This window comes from Rhipicephalus sanguineus, chromosome 6, assembly GCF_013339695.2.
Source record: "Rhipicephalus sanguineus isolate Rsan-2018 chromosome 6, BIME_Rsan_1.4, whole genome shotgun sequence".
NCBI classification, from domain to species: Eukaryota; Metazoa; Arthropoda; class Arachnida; order Ixodida; family Ixodidae; genus Rhipicephalus; species Rhipicephalus sanguineus.
The window spans coordinates 126912733-126929092 of NC_051181.1; the positions used below are offsets into that span (position 1 = coordinate 126912733).

A 16360-nucleotide genomic window follows, 5' to 3' on the forward strand; every position below is an offset into this window, starting at 1 on the left:
ACTATCTCTTTTTACGCATTACATGTTCTTAAAAACACTCTAAAGTATGTGTTAAAGCGGCATATTATCAAGACAGTAGCGAGTGACAGGCGGTCAGCAATGGCAATGTTGCACTGTTCAATGCTTATCAAAAAAGAGGCACTAGAGGTAGTGTTCTTTTATTCGAATTCTGTGTATCAAAATAAGCCATTATATGTACAAATTAAGGCTAGGTTTTGGCAACATACATCAATATTGCGCTCGATGGTTGGGCCCACGGAGCCAGGAATCGTAGTCTGGCAGCTTCGAAAGATTTAATGATTTGAAACTTTTGTTTATGATTAAGTCGCTCGTTAATAAATTTATTAAATTTCTGTTCAACCAGGGAGCGCTTGGCTACGGAGCTGGAAACCACGGGCGAGCTTCTGGCGGACCTGGGCTCTGACCAGACGTCATGCCACAACCCGTTCAACGGCGGATACTACCCTGTTCAGGTCAGTGTGTATATAACCCTGTGCACGACGGCGTGAGCCGAACAGTGGAAGACCTGGTCTACTTTGACTAGACGGTCTTGATAGAGATCCAGAAATTGCGTAGGAAACGCACTGTCTTGTGCCGGATCCCGATTGTGATTTACTAAGCAGACAATATGGCAAACTATATAAGAATGGAAACTTGAGCGCTAGGTTGGTATGCGTTCATCTTTGGTTGATGCAGTGCACACGGGATAGCTTCGCACCCTTCTCTAGCGACACGATGTCCCACCATGAACAGCAGATAGCAAGAAAAGTCATTCCCGGCCTTCCACATTTGAAGGAAAGGCGATAAGTGGGTCAGCGTGCCGTCAGTTTCGCTCAGTGACGCAGAATTTATGTACCTAAGCAGTGCTTCCAAACTGTGATATCAGAGTTTATACCTGTACTTCCTAGCTTGGGGCTTTTCAGCGATTATGTGAATCACCTATCTCCCTATATACCTTAGTATTTCCTAATAAAATTTAGTTGCGAGTCAGCTCCCGTCCTGTGCTTCCCAATTCTTCGTCCTCGTCCCATGTAGAGCTGCATCAACCAAAGATGAAGATAGTAAACTGTATACAGTGATGCAGAGGACGAGTACAAACAGAAGCTGGACTACACCTTTGCTATGCACCTTTCATGTATGAGAGAGACACACACACACAGAGTAGCGGACATCCCATGTGTGCCAAACTCTCGAACGGACATTTTTAGCATTAATGGGAAGCTGAGGAAACATACACTACCAAGACAATCGGAGTGCTGGAATGATGTGAGTCGACGTCAGCGAATTCCGTAGGTAGCGCGGCAATTGCCTTGTGCATGCGTCGCCCTCTGCAGGAGGGGCCGAAGCTCAAGCCTTTTCCATGTATGTGTCATTAAGTCCTGACGGGAACTGCGGGTCCGAATGCTTGCAAGAACTCGGACCTTGTCCTCGCATACATTTCTAACATGGCGTATAGGCATGGTATCAATCCTTAGCATCAATGACTAACGTGTTGTACTAATGAGAACGGAGGCTTCGATCTCATGACGGTGGAAACCACGTTTCAATACGAGCGTGTAGGAAAAATGGAAAGCCAAGAGACACCGGGTTATGGTTTGGAACACCAGCAACATTATCGACCGGCCAACGACACCTGCGCTGCAATTTCGAAAGTCCAGGAGTGTGAGACATTCAGTGAGTGCATCTTCAAAGATAAAACACTGCGAAAAGTGTCTACCACTCGAATTTGACCTATCAGAAGTTCGTGCTCACCGCCTGACATGTTTCACGCTTACGCAAGGCAGAGAGGGAAAGAAAACACGAATGAGTTCACCGGTAGACGACGCCGCCGGGCTGTTCGCCTTTCATAGCGGTGAACGCGTCGTGTAGTAAAAAAAAAGGTGTGAATTCTTAGAAGCGCACATACTACGTGATATATACCATCGTAACTCCCATCGCGTCTCCACGCTGACCTTGCGGTTCAATGCACGTAGGACTCATGGCTTTGATTCCTGCATCCACCGCTTACGCGCTGCCTGACGCTTTAGGTTTGTGCGCAGACATGTACCATGATACCAGAGGTCTGAACGGCGCCACCAGGCTGGTGTAGCATATGGTTCGAGTTCTATCGGTTCAGCAGCGCGGCAAGCGTAGTTTTGTTTTGTTTTGTCGCCCAGGGAAACTGCGTAGTCTTTCGTTGACGGCGATACGTGCCTCCTTCTTCTTCTTCGGGACAGCGTACGATAGAGCACGGCGCTGACAATGGGGAAGGAGGAAAAGAATAATATTTTGCCCGCTGCCAGGAATGCAGGAAGACGTTTGTGTGTATACACGGCGAGCGCGCACACACACACAGATGGTCGCACGCGTCGCAGTGTATAACAATGGCCGGCTGGGGCGATGGAAGATGGAAAGAGAGCGAGGGAATCGAGATAGATTGAACGGCGAGAGGAACGAAAATAGGCGAGCCGCGTAGAAAAACGAGGAAGCCACAACGAAGAAGAAGAAGAAATAGAAAGCACGAGGTTTCGAAGAGGAGAGCGTTTTTTTCGCTAGACGAGCAACGAGGCGTAAATCGTCGCTGGCACTATGATGAAGTGCTCGGTGGAATGATTTATGCCACGCTTCTTCGGAGGGGGAGGGAGCGGAAGCGTTTTTTGCGCGCTGCGTGTTCGAACTCTCGGCGAGGAAAAAAAAAAAGAGAGAAAACGTTATGTTTGGGTTACGTGACTCCGCCAACAGTGACGTCGCGGCGAAGCCGTTTGCGACCTCCAAACTACTTGCCGAACAAGCTGCTGCAAAATGCTCGAGGAGCGCGAGGCCTGCGCCGTCTGTCGACCGTAGTAACAAATATGGTCGCGGTCGCAGCCGCGTCTGACTCAGCATTTCAAATTGAAAAAAAGAAAGAAAAGAAATAAAAAGAAATAGGGCATGGGGGGGGGACAGGGGTGTAGCCAGAAATCTTTTCGGGAGGAGGGGAGGGGGGGGGGGTGTTACCCCCCTTTATGGATGTTAGTCCGTGCCTTTTTACATGTACCTGTGTATATTATGTACACATACAAAAATGAAAAATTTCGGAGCAAGCATGAGCCCCCCCCCCCCCCCCCCTCGCTTGCCACATACGCCAGTGGCGTGAGGGGATGCTTTATTACAACACTTAGGGGCGGGGATTTGTGAATAGTGATATGTTTTACACCAAATTCAAAACTTGAAGGCGAACACCTTGACAAAATCTCTCTGGCTGGGTAAAACAACAGGAAGAGATGACCCTTCCGGCATTCTGGGTAAACTTGCACCGTAGCGCCCACCTCCACCACCTCTTCCCGACCCCCAAACGCTGAGGCGCTTACGATCAGAACGCAGTTCAGAGACGAGGTATTAGGGGGGCCGACAACCCCCCTGCTCCCCCCCCCCCCTTAGCACACACCTATGGTTATATGCCACAGTGGCACAACCTCCTTTAAGCCATTCATTAAAATGGCATTTTACGGTGCTTCTATATGCAATAATGTTGGATAAACTGAGGTGAATTGAGGAACAACCTGTTTGTATCGTTTTCTCCCAGATGGTTTTCTACCCTTTCTCGTAAACTGCTGAAGTAGGCGAGGCATGCGAATATGTTTCCGTGTTTTCTTTCTTTCAGCGGGAAACGAGAAATAACACGAGAAACGTGAAATTTCAGCGATAAACGTGAAATAACACGAAAGACAAGCAAACAAACAAACCTCGCGTTGAGCTACATACACGCAGAGGCCAACGTCTGCGCGAATTTCGCAAGAACTCCATTATCGCGCCTTTTTCGCGCGAACTCAACGGAGTCCACGGCTTAGCTCTCCTCACTTGACTTATGACGCGACGCTCCGCAGTTGCGGCTACGCGAATATTTATCCCCCCACTTTCTCATTTTTCTTCTCCTTGGCAGCTGACTTACGAGGAGGCGAACGCCAAGATGAGAGACGACCCCCGGACCTTTAAGATGCTCGTGCAAGAAAGGTGTGTTGCGCTATTTGCTGGCACTGTACGACGTAGAAAAAAATATATATATCCGGGGTTTTTGACGTGCCAAATCCACGATATGATTATGGAGGCACGCCCGTATTTTGGGGGAGACGCCGGATTCATGTTCAACATTTGTTTTTTTTTTTTCTTTAACGTGCGCCTAAAAATCCGGCCGGTTTTGGGACGCAAAACCCCAACAAGTATTATTATTATTATTATTATTATTATTATTATTATTATTATTATTATTATTATTATTATTATTATTATTATTATTATTATTATTATTATTATTATATCTAAGCACACCGGTGTATTCTTCTGCAGTTCGCTCACGTCTAAATGCAGCCGCCGTGTCCGGGATTCGAACCCGCGTCCTCAAGCCCTGCAGCGCAACACCGTTGTCGCTACGTTGTTACGGCCGACAAAAAGAAGAGAAGGAAAAAAACAAAACCCAAGAAATTCAAACAAGATTTTATTGTTAGCCAATAATTTTTTAACATCTGAGATTATACAATTGCGTAACTAACAGCAACACAATTACACAACAATACAACACAGTAAAAATGCAATACAAACGATACTATTACGATACTATTAGGGGTCTTGAACCCTTAAACCCCGGTTATGCCACCGGAGGGGGTGCGCTTTTTCTTTTTCTCTTCTTTCTTTCTTTTTTTTTTGTGCGAGCTGAAGTTTACCTGCTGTTTGATGAACAGCATTACTTTAGTTCCTTTTTATTTTATTTATTTATTTATTTATTTTTGCTGTGATGCTTATATATCACACTGCCTAGGAAAGCAACAATAAATTAACCCTAATACCGCTTCTCACTTTCTTGGGGATTAGCCTCCGGCGTCACGTTACGGCGATCAACAAGATGGCGAAGCGAGGCATGTGCTTCTGGGATTACGGGAACGCCTTCCTCCTCGAAGCGTCCAGGGCAGGTAAGATCGAGCAGACAGTCTCGATCGATCGATCGATCGATCGATCGATCGATAGATAGATAGATAGATAGATAGATAGATAGATAGATAGATAGATAGATAGATAGATAGATAGATAGATAGATAGATAGATAGATAGATAGATAGATAGATAGATAGATAGATAGATAGATAGATAGATAGATAGATAGATAGATAGATAGATAGATAAACTGCTCGCAAACTTCCTTTTTGTGTGTTTACAGGCGCTGACGTCGGCCACAACGGGATCAGGTTCCGTTACCCGTCCTACGTGCAGGACATCATGGGGTGAGTGTTTTTGAATGTTGCGGCTTGGTGTATGCACCGTCCTGAACATCGCATAATGGTTTGCTTGAGATGATCTTTATTTACTTTTTGTTTTTTTGCAGGGATATCTTTTCCCTCGGCTTCGGACCCTTCAGGTATGCTGTTGTGAGATTTAAGACTACTAAAAAAATTGTAAGGTATCTATAAAGTATGTTACAACCTAAGTATAAATGCAAGCTCCGCCCTCAGCTGTCACTGTCCCACACAAACAAAAATTTGCATAGTTGCCCCGTTCAGTTGCATTGGCTGATTTCAGTGACGTCATGCGTTTTTAATGTAGTTCAGGTGGGGGACGTTACCGTGCGGACACAGTGCCTCCAGGATCGGAGGCACTTCACCTGGTTTTGCACTGCCTCCGTGATCGGCCCACCTTTGACCAAGCTACGATGTCATGTAATGACGTCGTCGTGTGACATTACGTCATGTGAAGTCATCATGACGTCACGAAGTGTGGCTATCTGTGACGTCATTCTGGCGTCATATAGTGACGTCATCGCATGATGATGATTTTTTGCATCCCTCGTGTTGCTTTGACGCCGCGGGACGCCGACGCGGATGATCGATTTTCGCGTTTGATGGGGCATTCTAAGCCTTTCGCCTCAATAAACTGCTCCAGTTGTCACTCTTCTCGTTTTTCGCAAAATTTCTACACACCTTTACTTCGGAATCCTTGTCTGAGATACGTGATCACCTGAAATATGCATCAATACTCGCGTTGCATGAACTCGGTTGTTCCAGGTAGCCATCTTTTCCCTTGAACCGAAAACCGATAAAAAGTATTTCATCTACGTTTTCGGTCTGCTCAAAAATATCGTTTTCTTTTCGTATTCGGTTTTGGTTTTCATTTCGTTCCGACGAGTTATACGAACCTATATCTAACTCTGCGTATACGAACGTTCTTCAATTCCTATAGGCAGAGTAAATATAAAGAAAATGAGAGATGAAATTCAGAAACCGATGTACCTGACCAGTTTAGTCTAGACACGGGTTTCCTCTTCACCTCTCGTCTTTATTCGCGCAGGGTGAGGGATATAAATTATAAAATAAATGTATATCACTGGAGAAACGCGCGGTAGAAACACACAGGCCCTCAAGAGCAGGAGTGTTAAACACAGGTGTGCGCACGAGGGGGGGGAGGGGAGGCGGCCACCACCCCTATTCATCTAAGGGGGGCGCCAAATCTGTGCTTGACACAGTCGGACCTGCAGCGCCATTTTTTAATGGGCAGGGGTTGTGGCCACGGAGGTTTTTGACGATAATGGCGGCCGAACACGCTTAATGTTTCATTCCAAGACCTGGTCACTCCTCCCCCCCCCCCCCCCCCCGGAAATCCGGGTACCAAAGGCAGGTAGTTCTGAGAAGCCCGTTATCGCTTCGCTTGCATCCGCTACTGCGTAGCGTGTTTGCTTTCAGACACGACAAACAGGAGAAGGGGGGGGGGAGCGCTACGGTGAATTTTGGCGCTCCTTAATGAATAACCCTGCGCACGCCTATGGTGTTGACTATGGGACAAACCAAAGAACCCCAGTAGCACGCATAAAGCACTCCATTCTCGAGGCGTTTTTTAAAAATATTTACGCGTTTAACAGGGCTCATGGTTTAATATTAATAATAATATCTGGGGTTTAACCTCCCAAAACCACGATGTGATTATGAGAGACGCCGTAGTGGAGGGCTCCGGAAATTTTGACCACCTGGGGTTCTTTAACGTGCACCTAAATCTAAGTACACGGGCCTCAAACATTTTCGCCTCCATCGAAAATGCAGCCGCCGCAGCCGAGATTCGATCCCGCGTCCTTCGGGTAAGCAGTCGAGCGCCATAACCACTAGACCGCCGTGGCGGGGCGGGCTCATGGTTTGATTCATGCGGACGGAAAAAGTGTTATCTTAGATGGCAATCCCTAAATGGCTCCCCATTGACTCCCCGTTGTATTTTGTCAGTATGATACACTGGAACACGCTACTCTGATGTATATGAAACAATTCGAAGGTCGCAGGTCCGGTCCTTGCCACTGCTAAGGACGCACGCGATGCGTACATCGTCGGCCACAATTCTGTAAAAATGTGCTAAAATCTATTCCAGGTGGGTTTGCTTGTCCGGATCGAAGGACGATTTGGCGCTGACAGACAAACTGGCCGCTTCTGTGCTCAAGGACCTGCTCAAGACCAACGGTACGTGATGAGTTCGGAAAAAAAAAAAAGTTGAATCGTGATAACAGCTATCTATAAGGAAAACTGTCGCTCAACCGACTCACTCAATCTACCAAATCAACCAACCTACTGACCCGATCCACTCAATCAAGTCACCCGCCCTGCTCAAACAACCAATTCACCCAACTATCCGGATGTTCACTCCAACACGCAGTGCCAGAGCACGTGAAGCAGCAGTACAGGGACAACATCGCCTGGATTGAGAAGGCGGCAGACCACAACCTGGTGAGTGATTTACAGTGGAGGTGTTACTTGAACCTTCTTTCTCCATGTTCGCAGCACAGCGAAGCGGGTATGTGGCACAGAAATTGGGAAAGTTCCTAGCATTAACATAGCCATGCATAGCAAGTGGTGGGAAAGGGAAGTGAGGGGGAAGAGGAATGATGTGGGGCTGAGCAAGAGGGAGGGTATAGCATAGTATAGCGGAGGCGAGTGGAGGAGGGAGAGGAGGAAGGGGTGAGTGGAGATGACGGGCAGCGGCGCAGATGGTAGGGCGGAGCCGGGCGTGGGGAAGGTAGCGCGCAGCCGCGCCGAGCCCAGGCACTGGGACGCTAGTGATGACGTCCTGGCTTTGCATTACTTTGCGCTTCACCACGGCGTTGGCGACGTGAAGTTGTTTGAAGCCACGAATAATTTTCTGGCACAAGATGCCGGCTGCTTCCAACACCCGCCCCATGCACCTTTCCCTACTTTAAGACCATTCCATGTTTCTAAGCATCTATTTGTCAACCATGCATTGATTGTTGCCGCATACTCAGGGGCGGCGCCATGATTTTTTTTTACCGGGGAGGAGCGGGGGGACTCATGACAAGTCAGTTCCGTCAGGGGGGGGGGGTGAGTAGGCGCCCTCCCCAACCCCCCCCCCCCCAAGGAAACTGAAAATTACTATAACATATTGTCAATTATGCTGCGCAAGTACGAACTTTATCCGCAATGACTCGGTGCCTCGCAGGTGGTCGGCTCCCAGGCCCGAATCCTTTACTCGGACAAGACGGGCAGGACGCAGATTGCCCTCGCTTTCAACCTCGCCGTTAGGGAAGGACGGCTCAAGGTACGTGCACACTAGACACGTTACGTTCCCGCTTTGCGTTTTAGGCCAACGGCGAGCGCAAGGATATACCTTGCGCTCGCCGAAACGTCAGCATTCAGCGCTAATTTTATTGGGGTCATACTTAATCATGCAAAGAAGGGAAAACAGCGTTGAATTTTAAACGAACACGAAAGATGACAGATGACGACAGGTGCCGTCATCCTTCGTGCGCCTGTCGTCGTCTGTCATGCTTTGTGTTCGTCTAAAATTCAGCGCTGTTCTCCCTTCTTTGCACTATATGAACCAACTTGCACAAGCCTTAACCCTAGCAAGCTTAATCGTGCAACTATCCCTAACAGTAGTTCTGTAGATTATGCATACCTTGTTTTCTTCTGAGTATGCTTCGCGGCAGTACAGAGCTGTTACTCGGCAAAACCCCCTAGTGTTAGGCGAAATGTTGTCGTTGCCTCAAAAACTGGCTCATACCGACGAGGCTCTAACGTAGTCTACCTTCCCGTGTATTCCCATATAAATAAAAAAATATAAATGGAGAGTGGCCACACTGTAGTTAATAAAGAACGCGCATGAACAATAAATGATATGGAACGATACATACGTTCTTGAGGTTTGTTTTCTGAGGCACTAAGGATAAACACACACACACACACACACACACACACACACACACACACACACACACACACACACACACACACACACACACACACACACACACACACACACACACACACACACACACACACACACACACACACACACACACACACATATGTATATATATATATATCTTCCTTTCTTTCTTTCTTATATATATAAGAAAGAAAGAAACAAACAAACAAACAAAGAACATTGTTTCTCCTCACACTCGGTTGTTTTTGATGCCGGTTATTATATATATATAATAACCGGCATCAAAAACAACCGAGTGTGAGGAGAAACAATGTTCTTTCTTTCTTTCTTTCTAGCTCACCGTTGTTTAAATGATTCGTCCTGACTGCTCCTTCGCGCATTACATGACCTTTATTTCGCATCGTAAAACATGCCCTTCCTTGTTCTTCATAAAAATCAACAATCGTCGCTGACAGAAACATGCACCGCGCATGTTCTTCAAACTTGTCCCGTTATTTTCGCTGGCCACTAGCCACTTTTTCGCATTGACGCACTTTTTGGTCTGATGGATAGTCGCCGTGACGTCATTTCCTTTTCGTTTGCTCCCGGCAGGGTCCAGTGGTGATCAGCCGCGACCATCACGACGTCAGCGGTGCCGACAGTCCGTACAGGGAGACGTCCAACGTGTACGACGGATCAGCCTTCACTGCAGGTGTGTACATCGCTCTCGAAGAAAGCACTCTATAGACGCATAATACCACTTTAGAAGTCCGCGTCATTTCCTCCTCAAAGGCGGATGCACATGAGCCTGCGCCAACGGGCGCGCTCTCCGGACTGACGCCATGAGCCGGACGGCCTGTGTCCTGCGACCTCTCCTTCGGAGAACATTGCCGAGTGCATGAGCGGGACTACTTCTTTAGCCGCGGAGCCGAGCGGCTGCCGTACTTTGGTCGACTGGGCGGGGCCGCATTTTCGATGGAGGCGAAAATACTTGAAGACCGTGTACTTAGATTGAACCCCAAGCGGTCGCAATTTCCGAAGCCGTCCACTACGGCGTCCCTCACAATCATATTGCGGTTTTAGGACGTTAACCCGAAGAATTATTAAGAAGTTGTATCTGACTATAGTGTAAAATGCGACATGATTTCTTTGGCTATCTCGGCATACTTTGGCGTGGGTGTTCTGATACAGCTCGTATATAGTACCATCTGGACGATACTTATACAGATCCCCGGGTTACCTACTCTTGTTTTTACCCACCAAGGTGGTCTAGTGGTTATAGTGCTGGACTGCTGACCGGGATCGAATCCCGCCTGCGGCGGGCGCATTTTCATAGAGGCGAAATGCTACAGGCCCGTGCACTTAGATTTAGGTGCACGTTCAAGAACACCAGATGGTCAAAGTTTTCGAAGCCCTCCCCTAAGGCGCCCCTCAGAATCGTATCACAGTTATTATTATTATTATTATTATTATTATTATTATTATTATTATTATTATTATTATTGTTGTTGTTGTTGTTGTTGTTGTTGTTGTTGTTGTTGTTGTTGTTGTTGTTGTTGTTGTTATTCTCTACGGCGGTACGCAGTAAAGAGGATGAACGGTACCTGGACGTTTTCCCATTGCCTGAAAAATGCCATCTGACCATCTCGTGCACTAATGACATCGTTTTTACGTACCCCCAACTTTGGATGTCATTGATTTACGGCGACCAGCACCACGTCACTATGATTACAAAGTTTCAGTTTTAGGGCTCTGGTGAGACATCTGGAATTAATATTCCTTAATGACCGATAATTCACTACATAATGAAGTTGATAGGGAAAATTAAAAAAATAAGTGAGATGAGTCCAGCGCAATGAGAAGAGTACAGCGCAGTGACAAGGGGCATCTCATATTTAACAAGCCTGTGGCGTTGCTTCGTTTCGATTATCTTTTTTTTTGCAGATATGGCCGTGCAAAACTTCGTCGGCGACGCCCTAAGGGGAGCGACGTGGGTCGCCCTTCACAATGGCGGGGGCGTTGGCTGGTCAGTACGTTTGGAAAATTGACATCACTGCCGCATTTAACATCATGCCCATGTCATAAAGAGTGATGAAAAAGGACACTTCCTTACAATACATCCACTGAAACACTTCCGTCAAAGCAACGTGCACATTAAAAACTCAAAGGTTCCCTTATGCATTCGCCTAAGATGACTTGAAGGCGAAAGCCATCTTCTAATTTTTTTTTCTCAGTCGATGTATTGATCCTACCCCCGCCCCCTTCCGACACCTTTCTGCACCTAACGTGGTTTTGCACTGCCTCCAAGATCAGAGGCACTGCAAGCTTTCAAGCTTTCTGCACCTCGCCCGGTTTTTCATTGCCTCCCACGATCGGCCAACCTTTGACCAAGCGACTACGCGTAATGTGATGACGTCACACATTTTCGCGATCTGTGACGTCGTGAAGACGTCATGGTGACGTCATCACATGCTGATAATATTTTTAATAACTCGTGTTGACGCCGACGGTCAGTTTTCGCGTTGGTAAGACACCTAAGGCCTCAGAAGTGTTACAGATCATTCACGCCATGCTACAGTGTGACTAGAAAACTGTAGGTCCGCTACTGTCTCCGCCACATCCTACCTTGTGCTGTATTAGGCCAGACTCCTTCTGGGGAGTATATTGACTGGCTAGAATGAGAGAAAGGTGAGGTTGTTGGCATAGTGATTAACTGTAGCAATAGTTAGGCGTGCTGGCACACGTGCCGTCGTGAGCAATGAGCAATACAAGTGAAAACACTGGAATTTCTTTTAACAGTCATAGGGGCTAAACGCAGTTGGCCAACGCAAAAGTCCACATAATGCTAAATGCTCAAGCGGAAAGGTATCTTTTTAAATTCAATATGTCACATTAATACCGGTACACTACAGGTAATTTTTGATTACACAAGAATTCGGTGTTCCCTCTCATATTGCTCACCTTTACGCGAGTGAAGCGTAACAGACATCAAAGTGGTGCCTGTTTTCCTTCTACGGTTTTCGTGTCTACACGTCAGCGTCTAAGTCTTTACTGACTTGGCTAGTACGATCTGAAGTGGCAAGTGACCGTGAACCAATAGTACTAATGAACCCACGCAATATCACTGTTCGCAAATGGGTACTAATTGCAGCAGTCAAAATAGCTGAGTGGCTTGGCGACCACTGGCAGGCAGGAAAATACCAAAGTAATATTCATGAATAATATGTTACCAGCAGAGCGCAAAGTGAGAAAGGGAGGACAAATCACACAAGTGTATCGTAATAAACTTGGCGTAAGCTTCACAACAATTTTGTTAACTTGAGGTTGTAAATAAATATGTGCGATAACATAAAATATACAAAAAAAGACATCATAAGGTGTGTATGACGGAATCCTATTAAATTAATTATTCACTTAACAGATTTCGGCTTGTTATCTACGCAGGGGAGAAGTCATCAACGGAGGGTTCGGCCGTGTTCTTGATGGAACCAAGGTGAGAGAAAAGTTGTACTTTTTGTTGTTTTGACCTATTTGTTCAATATGAACTAAGTATGTTGGCTACTATGAAATAATAGTGGCTTATGTTTACACCTACGTGTTTTCTCACGTACTTCTAGTTCGTAAGCTTTGGGTTCATGTAATTGTGCGCTAAGTACTTGATACTTAACCCATGTATCCTCTCGTTCATGTGCTCAACCACGTACCGTGCTAGTTGTGTACTTATGCATCACCGCTCCTTGCGTAATAAATTATCGAGGGGTCTTTAAGTAATAAACTGTAGTGAGCGCATGGCCGTACACTTCACGAAAATAAATCAACAACAGATGACAGCTGAAGTGAAGCATCAAGGCTGTTTAATAGTTTGCAGCTAAGCGTACGCCGATCAATTGCAATTTAACAAAATAAAGGGCGAGAAATAGTACGTGTTACATTCCCCGTAGTCTAAACAAGAGAGAACTTTAGGGAAAATTGATGGGGGCTTGAAGTACTGAGTAATCTTGAACAGGGAATGTTCGCTGGATGCAACAATTCGACAAGAGGACTCGTCTTCTTCAGGGCTCTTGTCGAAGCGTCGGCTCTGATAATAACACCTGGGGGTTGATTGGCAGAACATGGGAGAGGCCTTTGCCCTGCAGTGGGCGCAGACAGGCTGATGATGATGATGATGATATCGCGTAGTACACGGCCCGGGCCTCTAGCATTTCGCCTCCGTCGAAATGCGACTGTCGCGTCAAGAATCGAACCCGCGACCTTCGAGTTAGTAGCCGAGCACTGTAGCCACTGTACTAACGAGGCGGACGAAACGTCGACTCTACCGACGTTCTCGTTCAACGATTTCTCATCATTCCTCATGTGCCTGATGTATGTACCGTAAGAGACCGTCAACTACTGTCCACGGGCATTTCCCAATCCCGTCATGAAGGATCACTAAAGATGCGGTTATCAATTGTTCTACAGATAGGATCAAATTATATCAATCTTGCCTTGAGTGATCATGATATAAATCAGTCAAGATATCAACACCAATCAATCAAAGAATAATATCAATCTTCAGTGATCATGAATGATCACTGAAGCAATGAATTAACGTTTCAATCTTGCAGTTATTGATGGTGCTACAGATATGTGCGAGTGACACTTCGATAAATTAATCAAAAGTGACGTAAATCTTGGCTGTCCGTTTTCAGGAAGCGGACGGGCGTTTGACGACGCTTCTCTCCTGGGACGTCAACAACGGGGTGAGTAGTCGGCTTTGATTTCCCGTGACGCCAGGACGCTGGGCTGACGTCACGGCTACGAAATTTCTGATGCGCGTATCATCCCGAAGGTAGTAGTGGGTTGGGGACCTTGCGCACTGAAATGAATTTGAAGCCACTGCTACTTGCGTACTCATATGACAATTACAACTAAAGGCGTTACAATTAAATAGACGACGATGTACGCCGAGACGCCGATAGCCTAACGTGCTTCGCCCCTGAAAAATTAACGCATCACTTCTTATGTGCAGAATGTACTAGACGCATTATCGCATCCATGCAAATGGTAATGCGCGCTACAAGAAGCAACAAATGCTTGTCAACTTTCGCTCTTCAATGAAAATGTCGTGGCGTCATTGTCTCTATGACACAGCGTTTTTCGATGCCTTCATTCGCAAATAACTTGCAAATGAAGGCCTCAACGAAGGCATTGCAAGAACTTGCGTTCATTCGCAAAACTGAATGCACAAGATCATTAAACACTGGGGAGTATATGACTCTTTTGCTGCTTCCTAGCGCTCTATGGCGCTTGTACGAAAACGATGAGATCTCAAGATCCCTTGCTGTAGTACTGAAGTGGCTCGCTCGCTCACTCACTCACTCACTGAACAAATAATTTTCCCCCGCGCTACAGGTGTGCCGCCGAAGTTGGTCGGGCAACAAGTACGCCTACGAGACCATCCAGCGAGCTATGAAGGACGACCCAGCTTTGCTGGTGACTCTGCCCAACGAAGCCGATGAGCAGCTCGTGAAGAAAGTTCTGGCGGGAAGGAAGCTCTAGGGATCAATCAAGAGTTCATCAGCCACGGAAGTTCCTAATCACCGCTTAGAAAACCGGGGTGTTATTCCAAACACTGCCGAATTCCACCACATTGTACAAAATTGTCATTTCGTCACTGCGGATTGGCCCAAAAATTTGATTTTCCCTCGCTGATCGGCCCAGAAGGTCACATTGGGGAAAGCGACAACATGGCGGAACTCGGCAGTGTCATATCCTAAATCCTGTCATTTTTATCAAGAAAGAATCAATACGCCTAAGCGAGACATACACCGCATCACTAATAGACTGAGCAGCAAAATAAACGTTTGTTTCCAATTCTGTTGTCGCCTGTCATTTTCAGAAGTCGAAACCGAGAATCTGGCTGGTGAGAAGTGAGCATTAGAAATGCTGTTAATTTTACGTTTTAATCCTTGCAGTACTATATATATATATATATATATATATATATATATATATATATATATATATATATATATATATATATATATATATATATATATCACGCGCTTTAAAGTGAATTTTGTTGTCCATAAGTGACATTAAACAGCAGACGATTGCTCTCCCCCCCCCCCCCCCGTTCCCGTGCCAGTCATTGCATCTGGCTTCGAAATACAGGCGTCGGGATGTATTTTTTGCAAACGGTAAAGTTGAAGGGTGGCGCTAATAAAAACATTTAGTATTTCCAGTTTGGTCTTCAAAGCTGCGTAACGAAGAGGTACGAAAGGACAACCACGTCAACTCAGTGGCTGAAGCACGGTAAATTCGACCTGGCAACACAAAGCCCGGTCGTCGGCAGTTACCTTTATTTAGTAACAATCTTCAAGTAAGTTGTTAAACACCCAGTTAATTTACCCACCTGCGTTACAAATGCTGCGCAAACGCAATCATCGAATGTGTCCAACAAATGAGCAATGGGAATTGAACTGGAAGTAAGCGATTGCAAAGTCAATTTCCAGCGAATGAGAGGAGCACACAGTGTTTTCCTTTCATTTCTCTCTCTCTTTCTCTCATTTTGTTTTATGGACTCTCGAGACGCATCTTCGCCGTCGCCGTCATGTTCCGTATAAAGTCCGAGTCGGTAACATCGCCTCGCGTGTCGTATGCTCTATGTGCGAGCCAAGGAGGTGCGAGCGAACGCTAGCGATTTCTGCAGGCGGGCGCGGCTCAGGCACATGACCAGAATTTGGGGACATGTGCACGTAGCGCCATCTCTCGTCGGTGACAGCGGTGGCCTGCTGTAACTGAACGGGAAATAAGCGAAAAAAATCATATCTGACGATAAAAACTAGTTATCAAAAACGACTCCCGGTTATAAACAGCAGAGACTTATTTGAAGATTCTGTTAAAATTATAGCGTCGCACTACAAACCGCATGGCTTCCCAGAGTGTCTGATACTTTACAGTGAAGCCCCATGTGTTTCCAATGGGCGGCGTTCAAATATCCTGGGAAGCTACATACTTTGTAGTGCGATACTGAATTTTACCAAATTGTTCCAGTAGGTCTCTGCTGTATAGAACCTGGAGTCGTTTTTGATAACTAGCTTTTTTCAAGAGATATGATTTTTTTCCGCATATTTCCCATTCAGTTATGGCAGGACGCCGTCGCTGTCACCGAGAGATGGCGCCACGTACAGGTGTCCCCAAATCCTGGAAATGGTGATGAAACACGCCGGCCAGC

At 46.2% G+C, this 16360-nt stretch overlaps 1 protein-coding gene across 1 annotated transcript in view; it reads left to right on the forward strand.

The window, feature by feature from the left end:
• LOC119396373 (urocanate hydratase) overlaps positions 1–14707 on the forward strand; it is a 34349-nt gene extending 19642 nt beyond the window's left edge. Inside the window, exons 10-22 of the mRNA XM_037663571.2 lie at positions 365–473; positions 3902–3972; positions 4828–4925; positions 5171–5234; positions 5336–5368; positions 7357–7445; positions 7639–7709; positions 8437–8535; positions 9757–9856; positions 11089–11170; positions 12589–12637; positions 13833–13883; positions 14536–14707. Coding sequence (XP_037519499.1) covers positions 365–473; positions 3902–3972; positions 4828–4925; positions 5171–5234; positions 5336–5368; positions 7357–7445; positions 7639–7709; positions 8437–8535; positions 9757–9856; positions 11089–11170; positions 12589–12637; positions 13833–13883; positions 14536–14682 — 1063 coding nt within the window. The 3' untranslated portion in view covers positions 14683–14707. The remainder of the gene's footprint in view (positions 1–364; positions 474–3901; positions 3973–4827; positions 4926–5170; positions 5235–5335; positions 5369–7356; positions 7446–7638; positions 7710–8436; positions 8536–9756; positions 9857–11088; positions 11171–12588; positions 12638–13832; positions 13884–14535) is intronic.
• The last annotated feature ends 1653 nt before the right edge of the window (positions 14708–16360 follow it).